This window comes from Rhamphochromis sp. 'chilingali' (genome assembly GCF_963969265.1).
Source record: "Rhamphochromis sp. 'chilingali' genome assembly, chromosome: 21".
Classification (NCBI taxonomy): Eukaryota; Metazoa; Chordata; class Actinopteri; order Cichliformes; family Cichlidae; genus Rhamphochromis; species Rhamphochromis sp. 'chilingali'.
The window spans coordinates 13,591,923-13,612,004 of record NC_137949.1 but is presented as its reverse complement, the minus strand read 5'-3'; the positions used below and the strand labels follow the sequence as shown (position 1 = coordinate 13,612,004).

Sequence of the window (20,082 nt, the reverse complement as noted above, 5' to 3'; positions counted from 1 at the left end):
CTAAGAAAGAGAGCCCCAAAACTATTTTTCTTATTTACTCAATTTCTCTTATTTTATTCACTCCTCTTTTCCTCAGACTCTGGTTCCTGTGGCCAGAGGATGCCAGCATTCGGAACAAGCGAAACAGGAACCGCTGTGGCTGCCTCGGTGGCTGCAGGTTCTTTGGAGGTACCAACATGGGGCTGGACTTCTTCAAGCTAGAAGATCTGATGCCCTCCTCCTCATCTGCATTCTCTTCATCCAGCACCGAGTCAGACATGTGTTACGGCCAATCTTTGCTACAGCCTGGGGAGTGTATCATTACAAAGGAAACGCCCAAAGTGGATGGTAAGATTTATTCTTTATTTTCTACTATCAACAAGAGTGACTCTCCTTTTAAGGAAAAAAACAAAGAATAATTGCAATCTTTTTAATTCATAAGCAAACGAAATGGAACCTCTCTGACTAAACAAGACCCTGCAGGAAGAATGCGTTTCCTTTTCTGTCCAAGGTTCGATGACTGAGGGTGTTTTAGATAAGCAATATGTTGATGTACATACATTTTTTAATCCCTCTCATTTAGGAGGGAAGGCGGTTGGACTGAAAACAGACACACACTCTCCTTGTCTGCCTCCTGAGCTGCCTGAGAGACATGGTCAGCAACACCTGAGTCTCCAGGTGCCCCAACGATCCCACAGCTCGGCCTCTTCCTCTGAAGAAAACAGCTCCTCCAGTGCTGCTTTACCCTTACTGGCAGGAGAGAGAGATTCCCCCTCGCCAAGCACAGAGGAACGCGTGTTCCCCATGAATGGCAAAAGCCCTGCTGAGTGAGTAGCACATTCATGCAATTTACTGTGGTCCAAAAATTCTGAACCCCAAATATTGAACTCTTCTAGTTATGTTCATGTATTAGATATAAAGTGTTGAAGTTTTCCCTCTATATATTTCCTGTCATGCCTCCTGAATGCTGCATTTTCCCCGGTTTCTTTGCAGCACCCTAGGGGAAGTCCCAGAAGTATCACCGGTCTCACCCAACAGCTCCCAGGACCGCTCCTCAGTGCGCTCACCCCTCTGCTCTCCTCTCAAGCGTCAGTCCTCTGTGCACTCTGGTCGGCTGGGCAGCACCAAGAGCCTGTCGGCGGCCGTTTTCACAGATAAGCCGCCACCGGTGTTGTCTGGAGGCGTGCAGTTCAGCAGCGAGGTTTCCCGCAGCGATGAGAACGTCTTGGATTCCCCCCATCAGCGTAGAAGCTACGGCTCCTTTCCTTTCACGCCATCAGCGGACTCGAACACCTTCCATCAGTACCGCTCTGCCGACTCCAGCATGTCAGTGGCCGACAGCGAGGCCTACTTCTCCGCTGCTGAGGACTTTGAGCCAATCAGCAGCGCTGACGAGGGACCGGGGACTTACCCAGGACGCAAAAAGAAGAGGAGGCAGCAGATGCAGCAGCCTCAGCAGCCACCGTATCACATGGAGAACTACAGGTCAGATGAGATGATGACATACTTTAGAAAATGGAGCGTGCAATATTTTCCAAATGTCGCTAAGCCCCAGGGAAGCTTGCAAAAGTTCTCAAAGTTAAAGAGTTTGAAAATTTGAGAGCAAGAGCATGGTCAGATCATGTACAAGGTTAAGCATGGGGATTAAGGAGATGGTAGACTGAAGACAGCTCACAGTAACATCAAAGTTTCTCTCATTTTCTCTCATTTTCTCAAAGAGTCGAATTTCCCAGAGGAACCCACCCGAGGGATTAATAAAGTTCTATCTTATCTTATTTCTCCTCTCTAAGAGCAGATGAATTAATGACCTGTTTAGAAAAGTTCTGACCTTGCTGCATTTCTTTCAAAGTGCTGCCCCTTTTAAATAATAATAATGAGCAGTTGTAAAGAATTTGTTTTAATATATATTGTACATGTTAAGATTCAAACTCTGTTGAAATACACCAAGAGAATGAGTGGTTTCACTTGAAGTTTGAAGGTAGCTGGAGTTGGAAGCAAATTCAGAGACCTTTTAAAAACAAGTAACTAGAAGACCTTCAATCTTTACAATGATTGTAAAATGGCTCGATTCAACTATGAGTTAGAATACTTGAACCGTGTTATGCAATTTTTATCTTTAATACCAACTAGTTGCAAATATCAATGTGTAAAGCAACTTGGCCTGAAGCTGAATACGGTGCAGCTTTATTTTATTACTGCGATTCAATCATGCATGCACGGCTGAACGTCATGGAGGGGATTTGAACAAATGAGATGTTTGATCCACGGCAGCCACTCACTGCAGGTATGTTTCGCAAATTGGATTTCGCTCTCGTTCTGAAACTACCTCCTCATTTCTCTGCTGCCTTAAATTGCCCTCGCATTGATTTCAGCACGCTTTTTTTGATTGATACAGCGTCCACGAAAACATAAATAATCAATTCGCTCTCGTGAAAAGTTTCACTCGTGGAAACTATGAAAGCATAAAGCTGAATTCAAGAGCATAAAACTGCACACGGACGTTCTCAACATTTTGGTTCACAACTAAGCTTTCAAAGGATTTTTGCTTTTAGATGAAATGAAAGACAGTTTTGCACCAAAACACTGACATCTTTTTAATCACTTGACAAATTAATTTAAGTCCTTTTTATTCATATTTTGTCCTGCCACAGCCGAAGCTCCATCTACCACAGTGTTGAGGGTCCCCTCACGTACGTTCTCAATGGGGAGCTGATCACTGAACCACGTCCTCTGCCGATGCCTCCTACACTCCCTCCACTGCCGCCTCAGCCCCTGCCCAGCCACACATCTCAGGCCTCCTTTGTCTCAGCCCTGGCAATGGAGGAGGAAAGCTCAGTGGAGGCAGAAAAGATGGCGGAACCGGGCCCGGTAACTCGACAGCCTCACGTCATGGCGTGTTACCAGAACTACCTAGCCCACTACCAGGTAAATTCTTTAGCATTACACCCCTGATGGAAAATTCGTTCATCTATAGCCTGACATTATGATTTGATTATTATCCCTATATTTAACTTTACCTCTGCTAGGTCTCAAATTGGTCTGTCAAACAACCCACCAATAAAAGAACCTCAAAGTCTTCGCTGCATCGCCCCCTTGATCTGGACACGCCTACCAGCGAGGAGAGCTCTGGCTCTTTTGACCAGCTCTCCATCCCAAGCTTTAAGGTCTTTATCTTAATAGTATTAGTCTTCATGTAGTGAGATTACTGACTCAGTCCACATGTATTATTTCCTCTGTAATGCTGTTAATGCTGGCATTGTGCCTCTATGTCCATTATTCACTCAGACCATCAGTTTAAGAATGGGCCTGTTTCTTATACATTACAGGTAATAAAGCACGGCCTCTCAGCCAGCTTGCTGTTAGACAGAGGTGTTCAGCTGATGGGTGAGAACAACAGGTATTTGACCTTCATCATTATCAGTTGAAAAATTCTCATAGGAACGTGTGGGCTGTTTTTTTTTTTTTTGTTGTTGTTTTTTTTTGCTTTAAAATCATAGATTTTTCCAATAACTTTTAATTATGAAGTTACTGTATTGCCGCTCAGCTTCATGGCATTGTTTTCTTTTTATCAGCCAGTAATGTGTCAGCCACCATTACTAATTATACTCTACAACACACAAGTTGCAGTCCTTTGAGGTTGCAGCTTCTTCTATGTTTGCTTTAAGCTTTCTTCATATCTCTACAGTACCCCGTATACACCCCTGGATAAGAGGGCCATGGAGAACACAGATGAGGACACAACCACAGATGACTGGTCTCTGGAGCAGCCCCTAGCTCAGACCAGAACCACTGCCATTGTGGAGGTGAAAGGAGCCATCAACGTGGTGCTCACACCTCTTGTGGCTGAATCCCTGGACAGGTAGTTACGACGCTTATCAGACAGAGTTAGCTGGCCTGGAACATTTCTGTTGTCAGGCTGCCTCATTAGCCACATCTCCTTTAGAAATGGGTTTTTAATACTGGTCTGAAAAACCAGATTATAAAGATAATCTCATGACTGCCAAAAAACTCTTTCTCACACTGCACTTTCTTAGTTTCCGGTTATTTTTAGCCTGAGGCTAAGATTTGACCTTAAGCCAGTTTAATCCCTCTGCACAATGAAACTTGGATCTAAAATTCTGCTGACAGAGCTTCAGAGTCTGGTTCTTTTCTTGATTGTTTAGCAGTGGGAATCTTTAGTTTGCCAGAGGCCAGCAGCACTGGGTTGGAAATGTTCTAAAAGACATTAATCACTTGTTCAGTTTGGAGCCTTTACAGTTTTTTGCAGATAGATAAAACTTGTATCAACTCTTTCTATAAAACTAGAAGTTTTCTAATAGCTCTGTGTACTTGGTTTGTTTCAGGTACATCGAGTCCATGGCCCACTTTGCAAGCATCCGACACCCAGCAGCTATTCTGGATGACCTGCACGGGAAAGTCCTCAATGAAGCCTATCAGATCAGCAAATCTACCGTCACTGAGTCTGTAAGTACAGCAAGTCACAGCGCAGAGCAACAACAGCTTAACATTTAAAATGTTGAGAGATTTAATAAAATCTCTGCCTTAGCTTAAAAGTGAGTAGAAGCGGGGTTTATTGCCTGTTGACTCTTGTCCCTCTATTTTGGGTCTGGATCCGCACAGAGCCAAACAGGCAAGCAGGAGCATAAGCTGTCCAAGACGGAGGGCACGACCCCTGGTTCCCTAAACATCTCCCATGGCCAGACAGACCTGTCCGTCAAACCAGATAATGTGAAAATCAAGGGCCTCCAAGCCAACGTGTCCATCCCCAAGGTGAGACCTGTGACCCAGAATAATGAGAGGCCAGTGGCTGTCCTAAAAAATATGCTCTAGCCACAAGGGGTCGGGAGCAAGCACAGAATCATGAGCACCACTGCAGATCCCTTTATACTGAAACAATGAATATGCAGTAGTTTCTGATTTTAATGTGGAGTATTTTAATAACAGCTTAGTGTTATTTAGCTGCTTGTTTATTATTTTCATTTTACTGTGGAGCTATAGATTTGGAAACATGGCCCTTTCCGAAGTTTCAGACGCCATTAGATTATACAAGCATTTTACAATTCCTCTGAATGGAATGTGTATGACTACTTAAATGACTACTATCATACTTTGTCTTGTTATTCTGGACACAAGTATTTCTGAATGTTTGATTTTGAAGAGCAATGTTTTTCCCACACAGCATTTAACTTCAAGTTGGATTTGTGTTTCTTTCTCTTGTTGTCTTTTATGTGCAGGTGAACCTTTGCCTCCTGCAGGCCTCTGTAGAGGAAGGGTCACCATCTTGCTCCAGTAAGAGTGTCACACATGTGTCTCTAGTGGCACTATGCTTTGACAGGATTGCCACCCAGTTCAGGATGAACAGGTAATGTCTCCAGCTCTTGTCATGACATTGTATGTGTTTGTGTGCTTACAGTCTTACAGTGACTAAGCTTTTTGGAGTGTGTATGCCCGGGGCAAATATCCTCGTTTGACACGCTCGGTTTGACACACTCCATCACGTTTGGTTGTTGGATTGCTTTTAAAAAAAAAAAAAAAAAAAAAAAAAAAAAAATATATGTATGTATGTATGTATGTATGTATATATATATATATATATATATATATATATGTATGTATATATATGTGTATGTATATATGTGTGTATGTATATATGTGTGTATGTATATATGTGTGTATGTATGTATGTATATATATATATGTGTGTATATATATATTTTTTTTTAGGAGTGCTAGGTCAGTAAGATTTAAGAATTCAACCTAATTCAGATTTTTTTTGTTTGATTAAAAACAGGAGATGTGCAGAGTATGAAATCAACTAAATTTACATTATAAAGATTTTTAACATGCACATTTTCCGCTGGTGCTTTCAGGGGAATTGTAGAAGAGACTCCCAACACCACAGAGCATGGCCGACCCTCTGTCATGTTTGAGAAGTACGCTTCAGCCACTAAGATGCAGCCTCAGTCTTCGGGCTCTTTGCGCTCCAACGCTGGCATCGAGAAAGGCAAAGAGATTGCTGCAAGACTTAATATCCACCGAATCCACAGCCAGCTCCGAGGCCTGGACTCCACAGGTTGGCTTTGCAGAACAGAAGTCTTATTTGAACATCACTCCAACCTCTTTGTTACAACGCTGTGTAACGATGTGGAAAGATTTGCTCTTATTTGACCTTCGCTATCAAGATTCGCTGGATTTTAGCACATGTTGTTTTTATAAGGTTTGTAGCATTTTCTAATAGTTGTGTTACTTCTTCTTCAGCTGTAGATATTGGCACATGTGCTATCACAGCAATTCCTTTTGAGAAGTCCAAAGTTCTCTTTGGCCTGGAGGAAATGGAGGAGTTTTCACTGGTGGATGAAACTGATGCCCAGGCAACAGCAGGCGATCTGGGCCGTTCTGCCGCATCTCTGGAGAAATGGGGCTGGATCATGTTTGAATGTGGCATTGAGAATCTCACAGTCAAAGGTAAGTCAATGCAGGCTCCTTAAACATATATCCTGACTAAGTTTGCTCCTGGAAATCTGAATATTCTGATTTAGATGACGGCTTTTCTGTAGCCATTTATAAATGTGTTACACTTGTTTTGCAGGGGGCCGTCAGTCAGGAGCTATTCTTTACAATGCGTTCGGTGTGATGGGGCGCTCAGACGCGGGAGGGAAGACAGGAATGTCAAAGTCCAACGGTTCAACCGGCTCTCAGACAGGAAGCGGTTATAGTACTGATATGTCTGATGACAACCTCCCACATGATGCTGTCAGTCCAGCCTCTGATGTTAATGAGCACTCAGACTCAGACGACCAGGTGAGAAACCAGAAAGTCTTCTAACCTGTGAAGTGGCTAAAAAAATGAGCATAACTCTGATGGCTTTTTGGTTAGGGTGAAACGACTAATTGCCATGACAGTAAGATATAGGCCACTGCACAATAAAGAGTGATACCAAAGTGGTTCTGGTAATAAACAGCATAACAGGAAGTTTAACCAAAATCATAAACTGTAACAATAATGCATTTGTAAGGGGGTTGAAGGGCAGCTGCATTGAAAAGATGAGGTTACTGAAGAAGTGAGATATTCATCTAAAAGGCAGAAGTGTGAGAAACAGCAAGACACAACATGTTCATCTTGCTTGAGCAGGCAGGCAGAATTTTCACAGCCGACAGGTGTTTCCAGATGTGATGCTTAAATTTTTCTGCAGAAGCATGAAACAGCCCGAGGACCGAAAAGCGAGTGAAGCTGGCAAAAAACGCATCAGTCTGACTTTGCTTCAGAATCAAACACTGTTTTGCAGTGCCATCAGCTCCGATCTGGCAAAAAAATAAACCAAAAAAAGCAAACAGTAGGATCCTGTTGCACCGTTTCTTATGGAAGACTCGCAGGAACAAACAAATGCTGTGAAAAACATGTATCTACAGTTTGTCCCCCACGCTCTTGATGAAGAGGGAGTGGAGCACTGTGCAGGTTCCTCACAGGGGCTTTATTTCTGAAAATAGATTTCAGTCAGAATCATTTTAATGCTCCGAATCAAAGTCAGATAAGTGTTCATTTCCATATTCCTCGCAGGATATGTATCATCACTATAGAATTTATCCTGAACAACTAGGCAACAAGCTAACAGTGTCATAAAAAAGTGCAAAAGCTCTGCTGTCTTTAATGGACAACAGTCTGATTCAGATTTGTTTTGCTCACATGAAAGTTAAAACAATAAAATTAATGTTCAGATATGTGCAAAAAAAAAAAAGTCAAACTTATTTCTCACCCACGAGAAAAAAAGATACAACAACCTTGCATACATTTTATTGAATCTGAAAAATGATCTGTGATAGGAAATGGAGCTCTACATGGAGGAGAGCCATAAATCCATTACCTCCTGTTAAATCCTCTTCACTTCTGCTCTGCAGGACGAAGGGGTCGAATCAGACGACCTGAAGAAAGACCTTCCTCTCATGCCCCCACCGCCTGACTCCAGCAGCATGAAACTGACCATTAGAGAGATCTGGTTCAGTTTTGCTGCTCCCACCAATGTGCGGTCCGCCTCACAGGCCATCTCCAGGTAGGGCTCTGTGATGCCTGTATGACTATACACTGTACAGAAAAGCTGTATTAAAATCACACCAGCTCTTTTCTTTACGTCAGCCACTTTTCATCATCGTCTGTCTGAAGCACGATAAACTGATTAGTCATTCTCTTTTAGTTTTAAGTTGAGTTGTGAATTTCCTCATTATTTAGCCTACTGTGCTTGGCATCTGCACTAGAAAATAAAGAAACAAAGCAATTCTTAACCACTTGCAGTTGCAGGCATATTAATTTAAATGCAGTGCCTTTTAACCTATAAACTTTGCAGAAGTCTGATTATATTTTTGGTTGTAATGAGCAGTGGTTATTAAGGTGACTGTTGTGTCTGTGTGTGTTTATAGGCAGTTGAATCTTCTCAGCACAGCCACACCTGCCATTGGCGCCTGGTTGGTTCCCATTGACCAGCTCAAATCGTCACTTCGGAAACTGGACATGGAGGGCACGCTACGTGTTTGTGCAGTCATGGGCTGCATCATGACCGAGGCTCTGGAGGTTAGGAGCACATATGTGTATACATCAGGAGTATAGGGTCTCCTGGTTGAATTGCTATTTCAAAACATTTTCTTAAGTGAGCTTAATATAATGGAAAAAACATTTAAAACAGTTATAATTCCCAGCAACAGATGCTTTTATTTATTTATTTATTTATTTCTCAATCCCCAACAGAAAAAGAGCATCCACATCCCGATCAGGAGCAAGTACAACCGCGTGACCAAACGAGCCCGCTACCTCCACGAGAACCCCTCCTGCATGCTTTGTAACATCCTGCACCGCTACCTGCAACAAGCTGACTACTCCGTCATAGAGGAAGCTACTATGGTTAGTACGAGCCCTTCTCTTCTGTTGCACTGCTGCAGGATCATAACATGATCATGTGTAGTGTAGCCTCAAACGTCTCTTTTCTCTTGTCTTCTCTGCATTATTTAAATGAATCTGTTGTGAGTGTGAAACAGTGGCGCTGATCTCTCCTCTCCTTTTACCCCAGAATGATGGGGTTCCAGCCCTGGTCACTCTAAAGAAAGGTTTGGTAGCATTGGCCAGGCAGTGGATGAAATTCATCGTGGTAACTCAGGGTTTCAAGGCTATTGGTCTGATGAGGCCCAACCAGCTTACCAAACCCAAGGAGCCTCAGCAGAACCAGGGTGACACAATTTTGGGACTGGACAATGGAGCTGCTCTGCAGAGTGACACCAGCGCGGATGGAGCTGAATTTGAATTCGATGCAGGTGGGAAACTACAGCTTTCACAGTGCTAATAATATTGTGAGGCACCCATCTGTTGCCACAGATGGGCTGTGAAACTCTTGACCTTTACTTTGTCAGTGTTTGCAAAGATGTGTTATAGACTGATACCACTAGTTTGCTGAAAGGAGCTCTGGGGTTGAGTGACAGACTGTTCAACCTCTTTAAAGGATTTTTTTTTTCAGAGTTTTATTTTGTGTTGTTATTTTTAAGCCACAGTGAGTGAACACACGATGTTGCTGGAGGTAGCATGCAGCCGCCCCCCACCGAAGGAAGCCAACTCTGGTCCTGTGAGCGGAGTGGAGATCATGAGGAAACTTTCCAAGTCGCATACACACAACGAGTCTGTGCTCAGAATAAAGGTATGAGTTTCGGTTTTATGTCATGCATTCGTATACAAAGCAGGCTGTAAAGATGGACGATGCACAACTGATGGACGTACTTTCTTGTAATGAAAAAAATCTTCAGAGATTGTGGATTTCACACGTTTGGATTGTCGGTTGGATGAAATGAGGAATTTTAGGTTGTCGTGAGAGATTCAATGACTCTCTGAAGAGAGTCATTGTTTTTTGGTTTTATTTTTTCTGACATTTCAAAACCCAAGGTTGCATAATGATAGTCTGGTTTACATAAACACTTTGCAAAGGTAGTAGCTCTCCACTGCAGACTGATTGTGCTGTCTTGACTGTGGTATGAAGGTGATTCTGCTTTTGGAAAGCCAGGAGGGATTAGAGCTTAACACTGAGTGACGAGGTGACATTTTCCTCTCTCCTAAATTAAAGTGTGATGTGTTTATACAGTATTTTTTTTTCTTTTTTAGACAACTTGGCTCTTTTGTCTAAAAAGTATTACCTCAGCTTTAGGTTCAGCCATGTTCATAATGTTGCCAGACGAAGTTTATCCCACCTGTCGCTGAACTAGAACGGGCTCTGGCAGCTTGAGGAAAAAATTATATAGTGTGAACACAAACTCCTCTCAGCAATCTGTACATTTGTCATACCCAGGGTTCGCATCCCTACCAGTCGCTGAGCTACACCAGCGGTGACACAGCAGCTGACTCACCCGCCCATGTGAGCCGCGCAGGCCTGCCAGCCAAGGACAGCCCCAGGAAGGAGAGCCTTCTGAGCAACCTGACGGGCAGCTTTCGGAGTCTGCACAATCTGCTGGAGGGCACGCCCCAGAGGAACGAGCCGTCTGCCGCCACCGCAACCAAGAGCAGCTCGCTCACTCGCACAGGTGCTCGCACTCGACTGCTATTTTGTTGTACCGCTGCTAACTGCAGTATGGGGAAGGTTCTGGTAAAAGTCGATCATTAGCTTGAACTTGATTTTCATCACAGCTTCAAACAATCTAGTTGCATTTCTGTTCCAACAGTGACCTCTGCTGTTCAGCAATGTCAGTAATGAATAAACTGCGGCGTGCTCTTAAATCCGCCACCAGCTCACTGTGAACAAATATGTAGAGAGAGAGAGATTTTCACTTAAACCCAAGAAGGACAAAGATGAGAAATAAAAGCTGTAAAAAATAGATTAGAATATGTTTTTAAGGTGTGAAAGTGGGAACATTGTGGAAACACCTCCTTATACGCATTATCCACGTGCTGACTGTAAAAGATGAATTGTGCATGAACAGCAGTCAATCCAAGTGTAATGTCGAGGCTTTTGTAGTCTGTTCCGTGATGCAATATACTCTCAATCTCTCCTTGTTTAGGGACAGACATGCTGACTGAGCACCCGCTGCTGTCGGAGCCCTCCTCTGTCAGCTTTTACAACTGGATGTCCAACGCTGTGAGCAACAAGACGGGGGCTGGAGTCCAGGAGTCTCCGGTCAACCGCTCCCAGCACAACAGTCTACAGACAGGTGAGACACAATGAGCTTAATAGAGGATGATTTTGTTTTGCTATATAATGCTCTATTTTATGCATTTTTGTTATGATGATATTGGAATAGATAAAACAATTATTAACATATTCACTCTTGCGGTAACAGTTCAAAGTTTTCTGTAATGTTGTTTCAGTAGCCTCACTGGGTTCTTCTGTCAACCCCTGCTACCAGTACCAACCGCTGCCAGATAACAGTCCAGAAGGAGGTCAGGGCTAAGTAGTCACTGAGTGCTGTGCTGATGGTGTTGTTGAACTAATTAGCTGACTAGCAGCTAGTTTGTGATTTCCCCCCATTAGTTTGTTAGCCATCCAGACCACCTTCATATATACTAGAGAGATATTTTTGATTTATTGCAATGAAAGAAAATTGGAAATTGCATCCCCTTTTTGGTTTGCACGATTTGCAAAATTAGCACAAAAGTCTGCAAAATTCGTAAAAAAAAAAAAGACAGAAACCAGTTTGTTTTACAAAAGTATGGCATGCTATTGGAGACTAAAATGAAATGAGAAAAGGCTCTACACAGTTTCTGAAGCCTCAGCTCTGAATTTCTGGCTGTTTGTTTTTTTGTTTGTTTTGTTTTGTCTTTTAGTTTTTTTAAGCCAGATGTGACCTATATTTGGATGAGGGTGGAAGACATGGCCTCCATGATCTTATATGTACGAGTCGTTGTTCTCTTAAAAACTCCATCAGGCTTTACTGTCTCTTGCCTCTCCAAAGTTGTGAATTCCCACCAATTAGAGTGATTAATTTAAATTCATCATGCTAGTCTCTTCTTGTGTTTAGTCTTGTTCTTATAAGCCTCTCAAACGGTTCTCACACCTGAATTCTGGATCGTATCAGAAAAACAAGGCGGGGCCCAGGCCCCTGTTGCCATTTCTTACATGTAGTACACAACAGATATCCAAGTCAAGTGTTCTCACTACTGGAAATGCTCTGTGTGGTTTAGATTAAAATGCTGCCTGGGCATGCAACATCCACTTGGTCAGTGTGAATTCATCATTGTCTCAAAGTGCAGAACACATGTAGGACTGAAATGTCAGTGATGCGACTAAAAAGCGTCCTCTGATGGATGTAGTAGGAGCCGGAGTAAAGATTTTTACTGAGGAAGGATGTAACGATGCCTCTGTTCGGGTAGATAAGGGGCTGTAATCCAGGTGTGCCAAGATGAACCCGTATAACAGTTATATATAAGATACAGACAGACGCTTTGCCCCCAGTGTGTCTTGTCTTTTTACCTGTACCACTGGTGCTATTTCAGGTATTTTCAAAACCTTCACATTGCAAAGACCAAATTTCTCCTTGTGGGACAATTAAAGGATTATTATTACTATTCTATTTTTATGTGGTACTAGGACTCCTTTTTGTTTTGTGAGTCTTGAAGTCTATACACCTCAAGTCATGTGGTAGCCTGTTAGCCTCTCTCAGCGTGAAGCTGTGTAAGAAAAGCTCATGTTGTTTCCTCACTGGTACTTTCCTGCAAAACACACTCTCAGTTTAGTGACCTGAAATTTCTCTTATTCCTCACAACACCGCTCTATCCCTCGCTCTGTTACCCTGTACTCCCACTCATCTTCTAAGCTACAAACTGCAGCACTCTGCATTTTGTTTCACTCTCTCTTAATAGCAGTTTATTACTTGGAATCAGCCATGCAAATGACTGAAAAACATTTGTTACCTTCGCAATTGTGGATACATTTGTAAGTGTGTAATGATCGGATTTGTGCCAAAGATGATTAAGTTCGTCGTTATGTAGTCACCCAAGTGTGAGCCAATGACAGCACAGCAAATTAGCTGCAGCAGTTTCTCACAAACAAATTAAGTAAGTGTGATGTGGCTGTTTACAGATGCAAATTGTGCATTAAATGGCTGTAAAGTTCCACTTAACGTTCTCTCTTGCTGTCTGTGTAATTCTTTCCAACATGTTTTTTATGAGGAGCTGGAGTGGTAAAGTGCTCTGCTCTCTCACTGCTGCTTGTACGTGTGCCGGCTTTTCTTAATCCACGTGGATCCTAAACCTGCGCTAAACACCCTCAGGTGGGACGTGTAACCTGCCCACCATCCCTTCGGCCTCAGATTTCAACACAGTGCTGTCCAGTGACCAGAACACCCTCGATGGGACCCACTCCCAGCATTCCCAGCACAGCACGAGCCAGGACGACATGGCCGACATTGAAGAGGGGAACCAGTGTCCAGCTGCTGTTCAGCTGGCTGATGCTCAGGTTTGTCTCTAAATCTGTTTTTACACTTTATAATTAGACATGAATTAGTCAGGTAGTTTGTGTGATATCTGCTGCTCACTGATAAGTTTTAGAACTGGTTCAGAAATTGGTTTTTAAATTAGGCTTTTTTATGTTGATGCCGTTAAAGCAGATAAAAGCTAATTCACACTGATTTGCAATTAGTCCGATTTGTTTATCGAGTTAGAAAAAGCTGAATATCGAGCGGGTCTGTTGATAAGGAATCATTCTGTGTTAATATAAATGTCACCTGTCTCATACCGTTCGGCATTCATTGGGCTTTCCATTTCCTTATTTCACCGTTTTATTTTAATTTCATACGCAGATGTCAGACAGATAGAAAGCTTTTAGTTAAGTGTCTACAAAAATATCTTCTTTTCTGTGCGTTGATCGTCTTTTTTCATCCCCTCAGGTTGTTTTTAAGCCTTTACTGAGCTACACAGGCATCCAGGCCCAAGATACCACTCCGCTTAGCTATAAGATGTATTTTGGAGAGCACCTGTCTTTTTCCGGCAACCTCGAGTGCCTCAGAGCAGACATTGCCGACTCTGATACCACCAAGGAGCGCAAAAACAAGCGATCCAGGAGGTAAAACTGTCCTAAAACACGACAGGCACATGTTGCATTACCCATCCCTGCTTTTTGGCTTTTTGAAGCCTTTTTCCTTGGTTTCTTCTCTTAATGAAATTATCTGCTAACCCTTTGTGCTTCTTCTATATTAAGGCAAGGCATGGTGAACCTGCCTCCCCTTGAGTTCAAGCCAGCGTTGCTGATTGAGACTTTCAGTGTGAATGCCGTGGTGATGGAGAAGTCAACCAGCGCTCCTCAGGGCCCCACCGCAGCCCCGCTCTCCTTCCACGACCTCAACCGCCGCCACTACAATACATTCCACTGTGACTTCACTACAGCCTGCCAGGCCATCAGCCAGCGCGTCGACATGGCCCTGGTGCGCCTCATCCATCAGTTCAGCACCATGATCGATGATATCAAGGCCACGCAGACCGACATCAAGCTGAGCCGCTACACCGCCGGCTCGGCCTCCCCGACACCCACCTTCAAGGCCCGGCCGTATCGCCACTTCAGGTCGTCGGACTTCAGCCGCAGCTCCCGTGGAAGCCTGAATGGGGCGGGCCGCAGCGGAACCCAGACTCTGAAGAGCAAGAGAGGAGTGGGTGGAGGATCAGGAGGGGGAGCCGCAAATGCTGGTGGTTTACCTCCAAACGGACCTCCATCGGGCATGGACACGCTGGGAAGAAGGGAACCGAGAGGACGCAGCTCCCTCGGACGCTCAGAAAGACGCACCTCCAAGGTAACGATGATCATGACAGGACAAGATGGGATGGGATGGGACACAATGGATAGAAAGTAATGTGTATATTTTGAGGAGCCAAACATAATGAAGACTTTGCGCAGTAACTGTAAATGGTTGTGATGAAATTAAATGAAAACCTCTTGTGCCTTTTCAACGGCTCTGAGGCGCACCTGTCCAGACCAGTAGAATCACTAAATTCACTCAGCAGCTGACATTTCCTCCACACAAACCCTAGAGGGAGCCAGAAGATTATAGGATTTTCTCAGAACAGACAGTAGTATCTTAAACACATCTGTGATGTTTCAGTAAGAAATATTTTTTTGTTTTCAAAAAAACAAAAAGTTTTTAACTTTAGAAATCTTCTTGCAAACATGTTTGACTTGGTGAAAGTTCTTTTGTTTCAGAAGTTGGAATATGAGCTTTGAAGTTTGAGGCACTAAGCACTTTTTAAATGAGATTTTTATTAAAGTAAATGATGTATGAGATACATTTGAAGTATTTTCCACTCTTGGGGAACTCTCCTGAAATAACTGAGTCACCTCCCTGACACTTATTTCACAAGTGTCTGTTTTTAGCTTTCATTAAGTGGCTCTGTCGTGACAGCTTACTGCATCATAACTATACTGTCAGAGTAAACAACAGGGTAATAAAATAAGGAATGAGTCAGCAGGCCTGTTTATTTACCCTTCAGCCCCACGATGCATATTGTGGCACGTCTACTTTCTGTTTCATAATCTGGAATATTGCGTAATGCCCTCAGGTGTCACGGAAAGGGTCCCGTGACGTGGCCGACCACATGGCGATCCAGATGGATGACTCGGACTCCATCACAGTGTCAGAGCAGAGCGAGCCATCAGCAGAATGTTGGCAGAACATGTACAAGCTGCTCAACTTCTACTCCCTCATCTCCGATCCCACTGGCATCCTGGAGAAAAGCTCCCCGGAGAACTGCCTTTCAGGTGGAAAAAAGCTTCCAGCACACATCCAATTCCACATTTCAGTTGTTTAGCTTAACTGTGTCTTTTTCATTATGCTTTACTCTTCGCTTTATTTTTAGAGGTTGTTACTGTCTTATAATCTGCACACTATGCTCTGCAAATCTGACTGACTTCCTTCATGATCACTGTTTTATAAACACCTTTTCATTCATTTCTCCTGTTTGTGACACGCCTATTTCAGTTTATCCTACTAGAATATTTTACTGCTGTAACAGAGGAGGCTATGAAGTAGTGACCATTCCTTCGGAGTGGGAGGATAAACTTTCCCAATTTAATAAAAAAAAAAAAAAAAGTGGTGCATCTGTCATCACCGATTTTATAAGTGAAAGTACAGAAGCAGTTTTTAATGTAACGTGTAAATCTAAATTCACAGAGACGGGACGTCACACCTCAGAGCCGTTCTGTAAAGTGATATTTGAGAATGAGCAGCAGGACCCCAACACGCCCAGCAAGCCTCCCGGTGCGGGTGGAAGGCGACGCAGCCTTGTGAGCTCCGAGCCTCAGCACGTCACGCTCATCGTGTTCGGCATCGGCATGGTGAACCGCACACACCTGGAGGCGGACATCGGCGGGCTGACCATGGAAGCAGAACTGAAGAAGATACATGGAAGTTTCACCCTGAAGGAGAAGATGAAAGGTTAGGCAGGGATTTTGACAGAGATAATGATTTTTTCCATCTTTTTTTATGGTAGGAAAGATCCGATATGAAACTTTAGAAAGTCCCAAAGTAGATCGATGCAGGTGTGCAAAAAAAAGGGAAGTTCCTGGTCAGTAGAAGTTTGGTTTGTTTGATCTGATCTCTTTTTTGGTGTTGTTGTGCCTGCAGATATTCTGCACCAGAAAATGACAGAGACGTGCGCATCGGCTCACATAGGAGGGGTAAACATCGTTCTGCTGGAGGGGATAACTCCTGACATTCAGTACGTGCAAACTCTCCTTCTGTTCAGCCTGTCGATTAAATATTTTAGCAGCTATTTAAAAAGAAACCAAGCGTTTTAATCGAAGTGCTTTGTTCCTGTCTGATCTTAACTGTATTGATCCTCACTCTCTCTCATTGTAATGTTTTTTTTTTCTTTTTTAATAATTCAGCAGGTGGTAGTGTTTTTCTTTTCTATTAGTTTGAATGTTTTCTTTAAAAATGTGTCGTTTTTTTAAATTCTTAATCACAATTTTGTAAAGTGAACAACTTTTGCAAAATGTACTCTTATCAAAACAGTTGATTGAGTGTTTAAGTATAAACTCCATAAACACCTTTAAAAGCCCTCTAAAACATGGTTGTGTTAGTGCTCAGTGAGAACTATTTACAGGCTCCTGTCCAGCCAGTTAATTTTATTATGTTTTCTTTTTACTGCAAGCAATTTCCTCAAAAGGTAGCCAACCTAATCAGGTTGCAAGCCTTGTATTTATGCTTTTAGACAGGCCAGTGTGTCTCCACACTGTTTTGATTCAGTTTATTACATAAATAGATGGCTTACTTAAGAAATCCTCCCACTGTGAAAATAAAACTGAGACCTAATACTGTTTCCATAATGTACCTGCACACTCTGCCTGTTTTTAAATTTATGTGGCCAAGACAGTAGCATTCTCGAGTTGTTACTGTGATTGCTTATTTTGGCTCTTGTCCTTTTGACTCAAGCAAAAACAGTGTGCGAAGACAGCAGGTCCCAGTGCAGAAGTAAAACAAAACAATGGTGTCTGACATATCAGTGGCTTGTCAGAAGTTGTTGTTTTAGTGTTGCCTCCTAGATGCAGTTTAATTACGAGTATGTTCAGCTGTGGTTCTCTGAGCTGCCTGAGCTCATCTTTGTGTTTTAACTGCTTTGTTAATCCAGAGCCTTATCATAAATAACGTCTGAACTTCTAAAACATTTTAACAGTACATTTAATGTGAAAAATTGCTCTGACCTTCAAGTTTCTCAAATTATTTTACACTTTCTTCTTCTTCTTCTTTTTAATTTGCTTTCTCTTCCAACTACTTGCCTAGACTGGAGGATTTCCCAACATCTCCCACCAGCACTGCTAAACAAGAGTTTCTGTATGTTTATGCTGCATTTTAGGGGACTCATTAAACCAAAAGCATAACTTCCTTAAATGTACATCCATCATTTGTTTCAGTCATCTGTTTACCACATCTGTTTTCAGTGAGCATTTACAATGATCTGTCCCCATTAAGTTTGTGTAAATGAAGCAACTGCCACCTGTGGATTATTGTTGCTGACTTTTTTTCTTCTTCCCCAAAACATAAAATCATCTGATTTCTTTCTCATCTCACTTTTTTTCTTATAAAATGTCAGAAAAATAAAAGCGAGTCAGTGCAGTATCTCTTTGTACCAGTGAGAAGCAGAAAAACTAAATATTTGAGACGCTGAAGCCAAAAAATGGTGTCTCATTATCTATTCAACTTTCTTGTATTTGTTTACAGCATCCATGTTCTCTTCTAATGTCATCAATCTGATAAAAATCTGCAGTCTATTAATATTTAGTCGACACGATATCATTTTCCTTTAGCTGAGCCAGCCAGGCTTGCAGACCGTACATTCTTTGTTATTCATTCATAGCGTCACTACCATAACCGCTCATTACGTCCCTAAAAAAACCAAAAACCAAAAATGCACACACAAATAATTGCAGTCCTGAATTTGCATGGTGTTTCACTGTTTGGTGTCTAACCCCACCTTCATTCATAAGTCTACGTCTTCTCTATGATTGAGTTTTTTTTGCTCCGCTGCTTATTCCGGCTTCCTCTGTGTTTACAGAACGGTGGTCAAATGCAACATCGCCAAGTCTCAGGCCTTGTACAGCGCCCAGCGGGGTCTGAAGACCAACAACGCTGCTGTCTTCAAAGTGGGGGCCATCATGATCAACATTCCCCAACACCCGGCTACGCTGCACAGTATGATGGTCCGCAGCTCCCATCAGCTCTCCAAGCAAATCTCCGACCTCATCCGCCAGCCTTCTAATGCGTACGTCTGCTTCACCTATTCAGCTTTTCTCACAGCTTTTTTTTCCTCCCCACTTCAAAGTAATCAATTTCAAAATGTGCTCAACTTGAAACCATAAATGAATCCACCATCCAACACGTGCTGTCTCTGAAGTGTAATGTTTACTCATTCAGTTCGTAATGTCTACTAAACAGACACGTTACTACAGCAGGTCCACACTGTCGCCCGCCTTTAAAACCTGTGTGTGGTCTGTTTCCATGGTAATATGCTGAATTATGTTAATATATTTATAGAGTTGTAGGTGTGCTTTGGGTATTAAAGAACTTGTCTATAATTTGATTTTCGCTGGAATGGAAGTCAGTATCTGCAGAGTTGTGAAAAATAACACACACATAACTGAATCAAAGCATTAGCAGTGACTTTTCCATGTGCAGCTTCCTTCAACGCAGTTTACCTCATAAGGCTGGGTGGATAAATCGGAGGCGCTGCTTCCCAAATCCAGTCCAGACATTAACATATTACATCATCGCTTGAACATGTAACTATGTAGCACTTTTCTAGTCTCACTGACCAATCAGTGATTTCCACACACATTTATAAAACACTTTACTTTCTACTTAAGCACTGTATCTACCCACACACTGGCGGCCAATTTAGAATCATCAGTTTAATTAACATGGACATTTCTGACTGTGGGAGGAAACCCACACAGCCAGCCACCCTCCTGACAACACAGCACACATAATAATAAACATAAACTCTATCAGTATTCCACTTTTGAACAAAGTCTCATCCTATGGAAGTAATTAAATCATCTGAAAGAAAAACAGAAATATTAACAAGAGGAGATTATAAAAAGAATCAAACACGGTATTGGGGAACAAGGCGGCATTTATAAACACATAGCAAACATTCATTAACGGCTCGCAGTGAAAGAACGTTTAAGAAGGGATTTAAAAGGCGGTAAAGAAGTTGATGGATGTAAGTGGGATTAAGGCTATGTAATACTTTAAAAGCCAAAGTTGCGGCTAAAGTAGAAAGTCATGCAATCCTGACCTCATGAGTAATTGTTTTTATGTTTTTTAACAGCCAACCTCCTAATAGGGAGGACACCCCCACCCCGCAACCCTCTGACAAAGCATCCAGCATCAACCAGACCCCTGTCGAGGCCAACGAGTTCCCTCAGCTTCCCGAAGGCCTGGAGAAGAAGCCCATTGTCCTCAAGTTCAGCGCCATGATGGATGGCATCACCATTGGCGCAGCCCTGCTCCCATCACTGAAAGCAGAGTACAAGATGGGCCGCATGAAGAGCCACGGCATGACGGGTGTGTGAAAATATATCTGATACAAACTTCTGCAATATTTATTTAAAATAATCGTTTTCCTCCCAGCCTTTTGTACCAATTTGCTGAGGTTAAT

The 20,082-nt window shown here is 42.6% G+C and overlaps 1 protein-coding gene across 8 annotated transcripts in view; it reads left to right on the top strand.

Annotated features, from left to right (window-relative positions):
* kiaa1109 (KIAA1109) overlaps positions 1–20,082 on the top strand; it is an 80,299-nt gene that overhangs the window by 23,344 nt on the left and 36,873 nt on the right. For 7 of the 8 annotated variants that reach the window (XM_080870371.1, XM_080870367.1, XM_080870369.1 and 4 more), the window contains exons 26-53: positions 77–327; positions 563–806; positions 973–1,464; positions 2,631–2,904; positions 3,006–3,143; positions 3,306–3,376; positions 3,665–3,838; positions 4,323–4,443; positions 4,600–4,749; positions 5,214–5,341; positions 5,850–6,052; positions 6,238–6,444; positions 6,569–6,780; positions 7,875–8,026; positions 8,391–8,541; positions 8,716–8,868; positions 9,035–9,275; positions 9,504–9,652; positions 10,295–10,526; positions 11,001–11,150; positions 13,209–13,393; positions 13,824–13,999; positions 14,135–14,720; positions 15,484–15,682; positions 16,095–16,358; positions 16,548–16,641; positions 18,478–18,684; positions 19,753–19,988. In XM_080870371.1, the coding sequence (XP_080726497.1) occupies positions 77–327; positions 563–806; positions 973–1,464; positions 2,631–2,904; positions 3,006–3,143; positions 3,306–3,376; positions 3,665–3,838; positions 4,323–4,443; positions 4,600–4,749; positions 5,214–5,341; positions 5,850–6,052; positions 6,238–6,444; positions 6,569–6,780; positions 7,875–8,026; positions 8,391–8,541; positions 8,716–8,868; positions 9,035–9,275; positions 9,504–9,652; positions 10,295–10,526; positions 11,001–11,150; positions 13,209–13,393; positions 13,824–13,999; positions 14,135–14,720; positions 15,484–15,682; positions 16,095–16,358; positions 16,548–16,641; positions 18,478–18,684; positions 19,753–19,988 (5,840 nt within the window). The remainder of the gene's footprint in view (positions 1–76; positions 328–562; positions 807–972; positions 1,465–2,630; positions 2,905–3,005; positions 3,144–3,305; positions 3,377–3,664; positions 3,839–4,322; positions 4,444–4,599; positions 4,750–5,213; positions 5,342–5,849; positions 6,053–6,237; positions 6,445–6,568; positions 6,781–7,874; positions 8,027–8,390; positions 8,542–8,715; positions 8,869–9,034; positions 9,276–9,503; positions 9,653–10,294; positions 10,527–11,000; positions 11,151–13,208; positions 13,394–13,823; positions 14,000–14,134; positions 14,721–15,483; positions 15,683–16,094; positions 16,359–16,547; positions 16,642–18,477; positions 18,685–19,752; positions 19,989–20,082) is intronic. The other variant, XM_080870365.1, reaches the window with a different exon arrangement.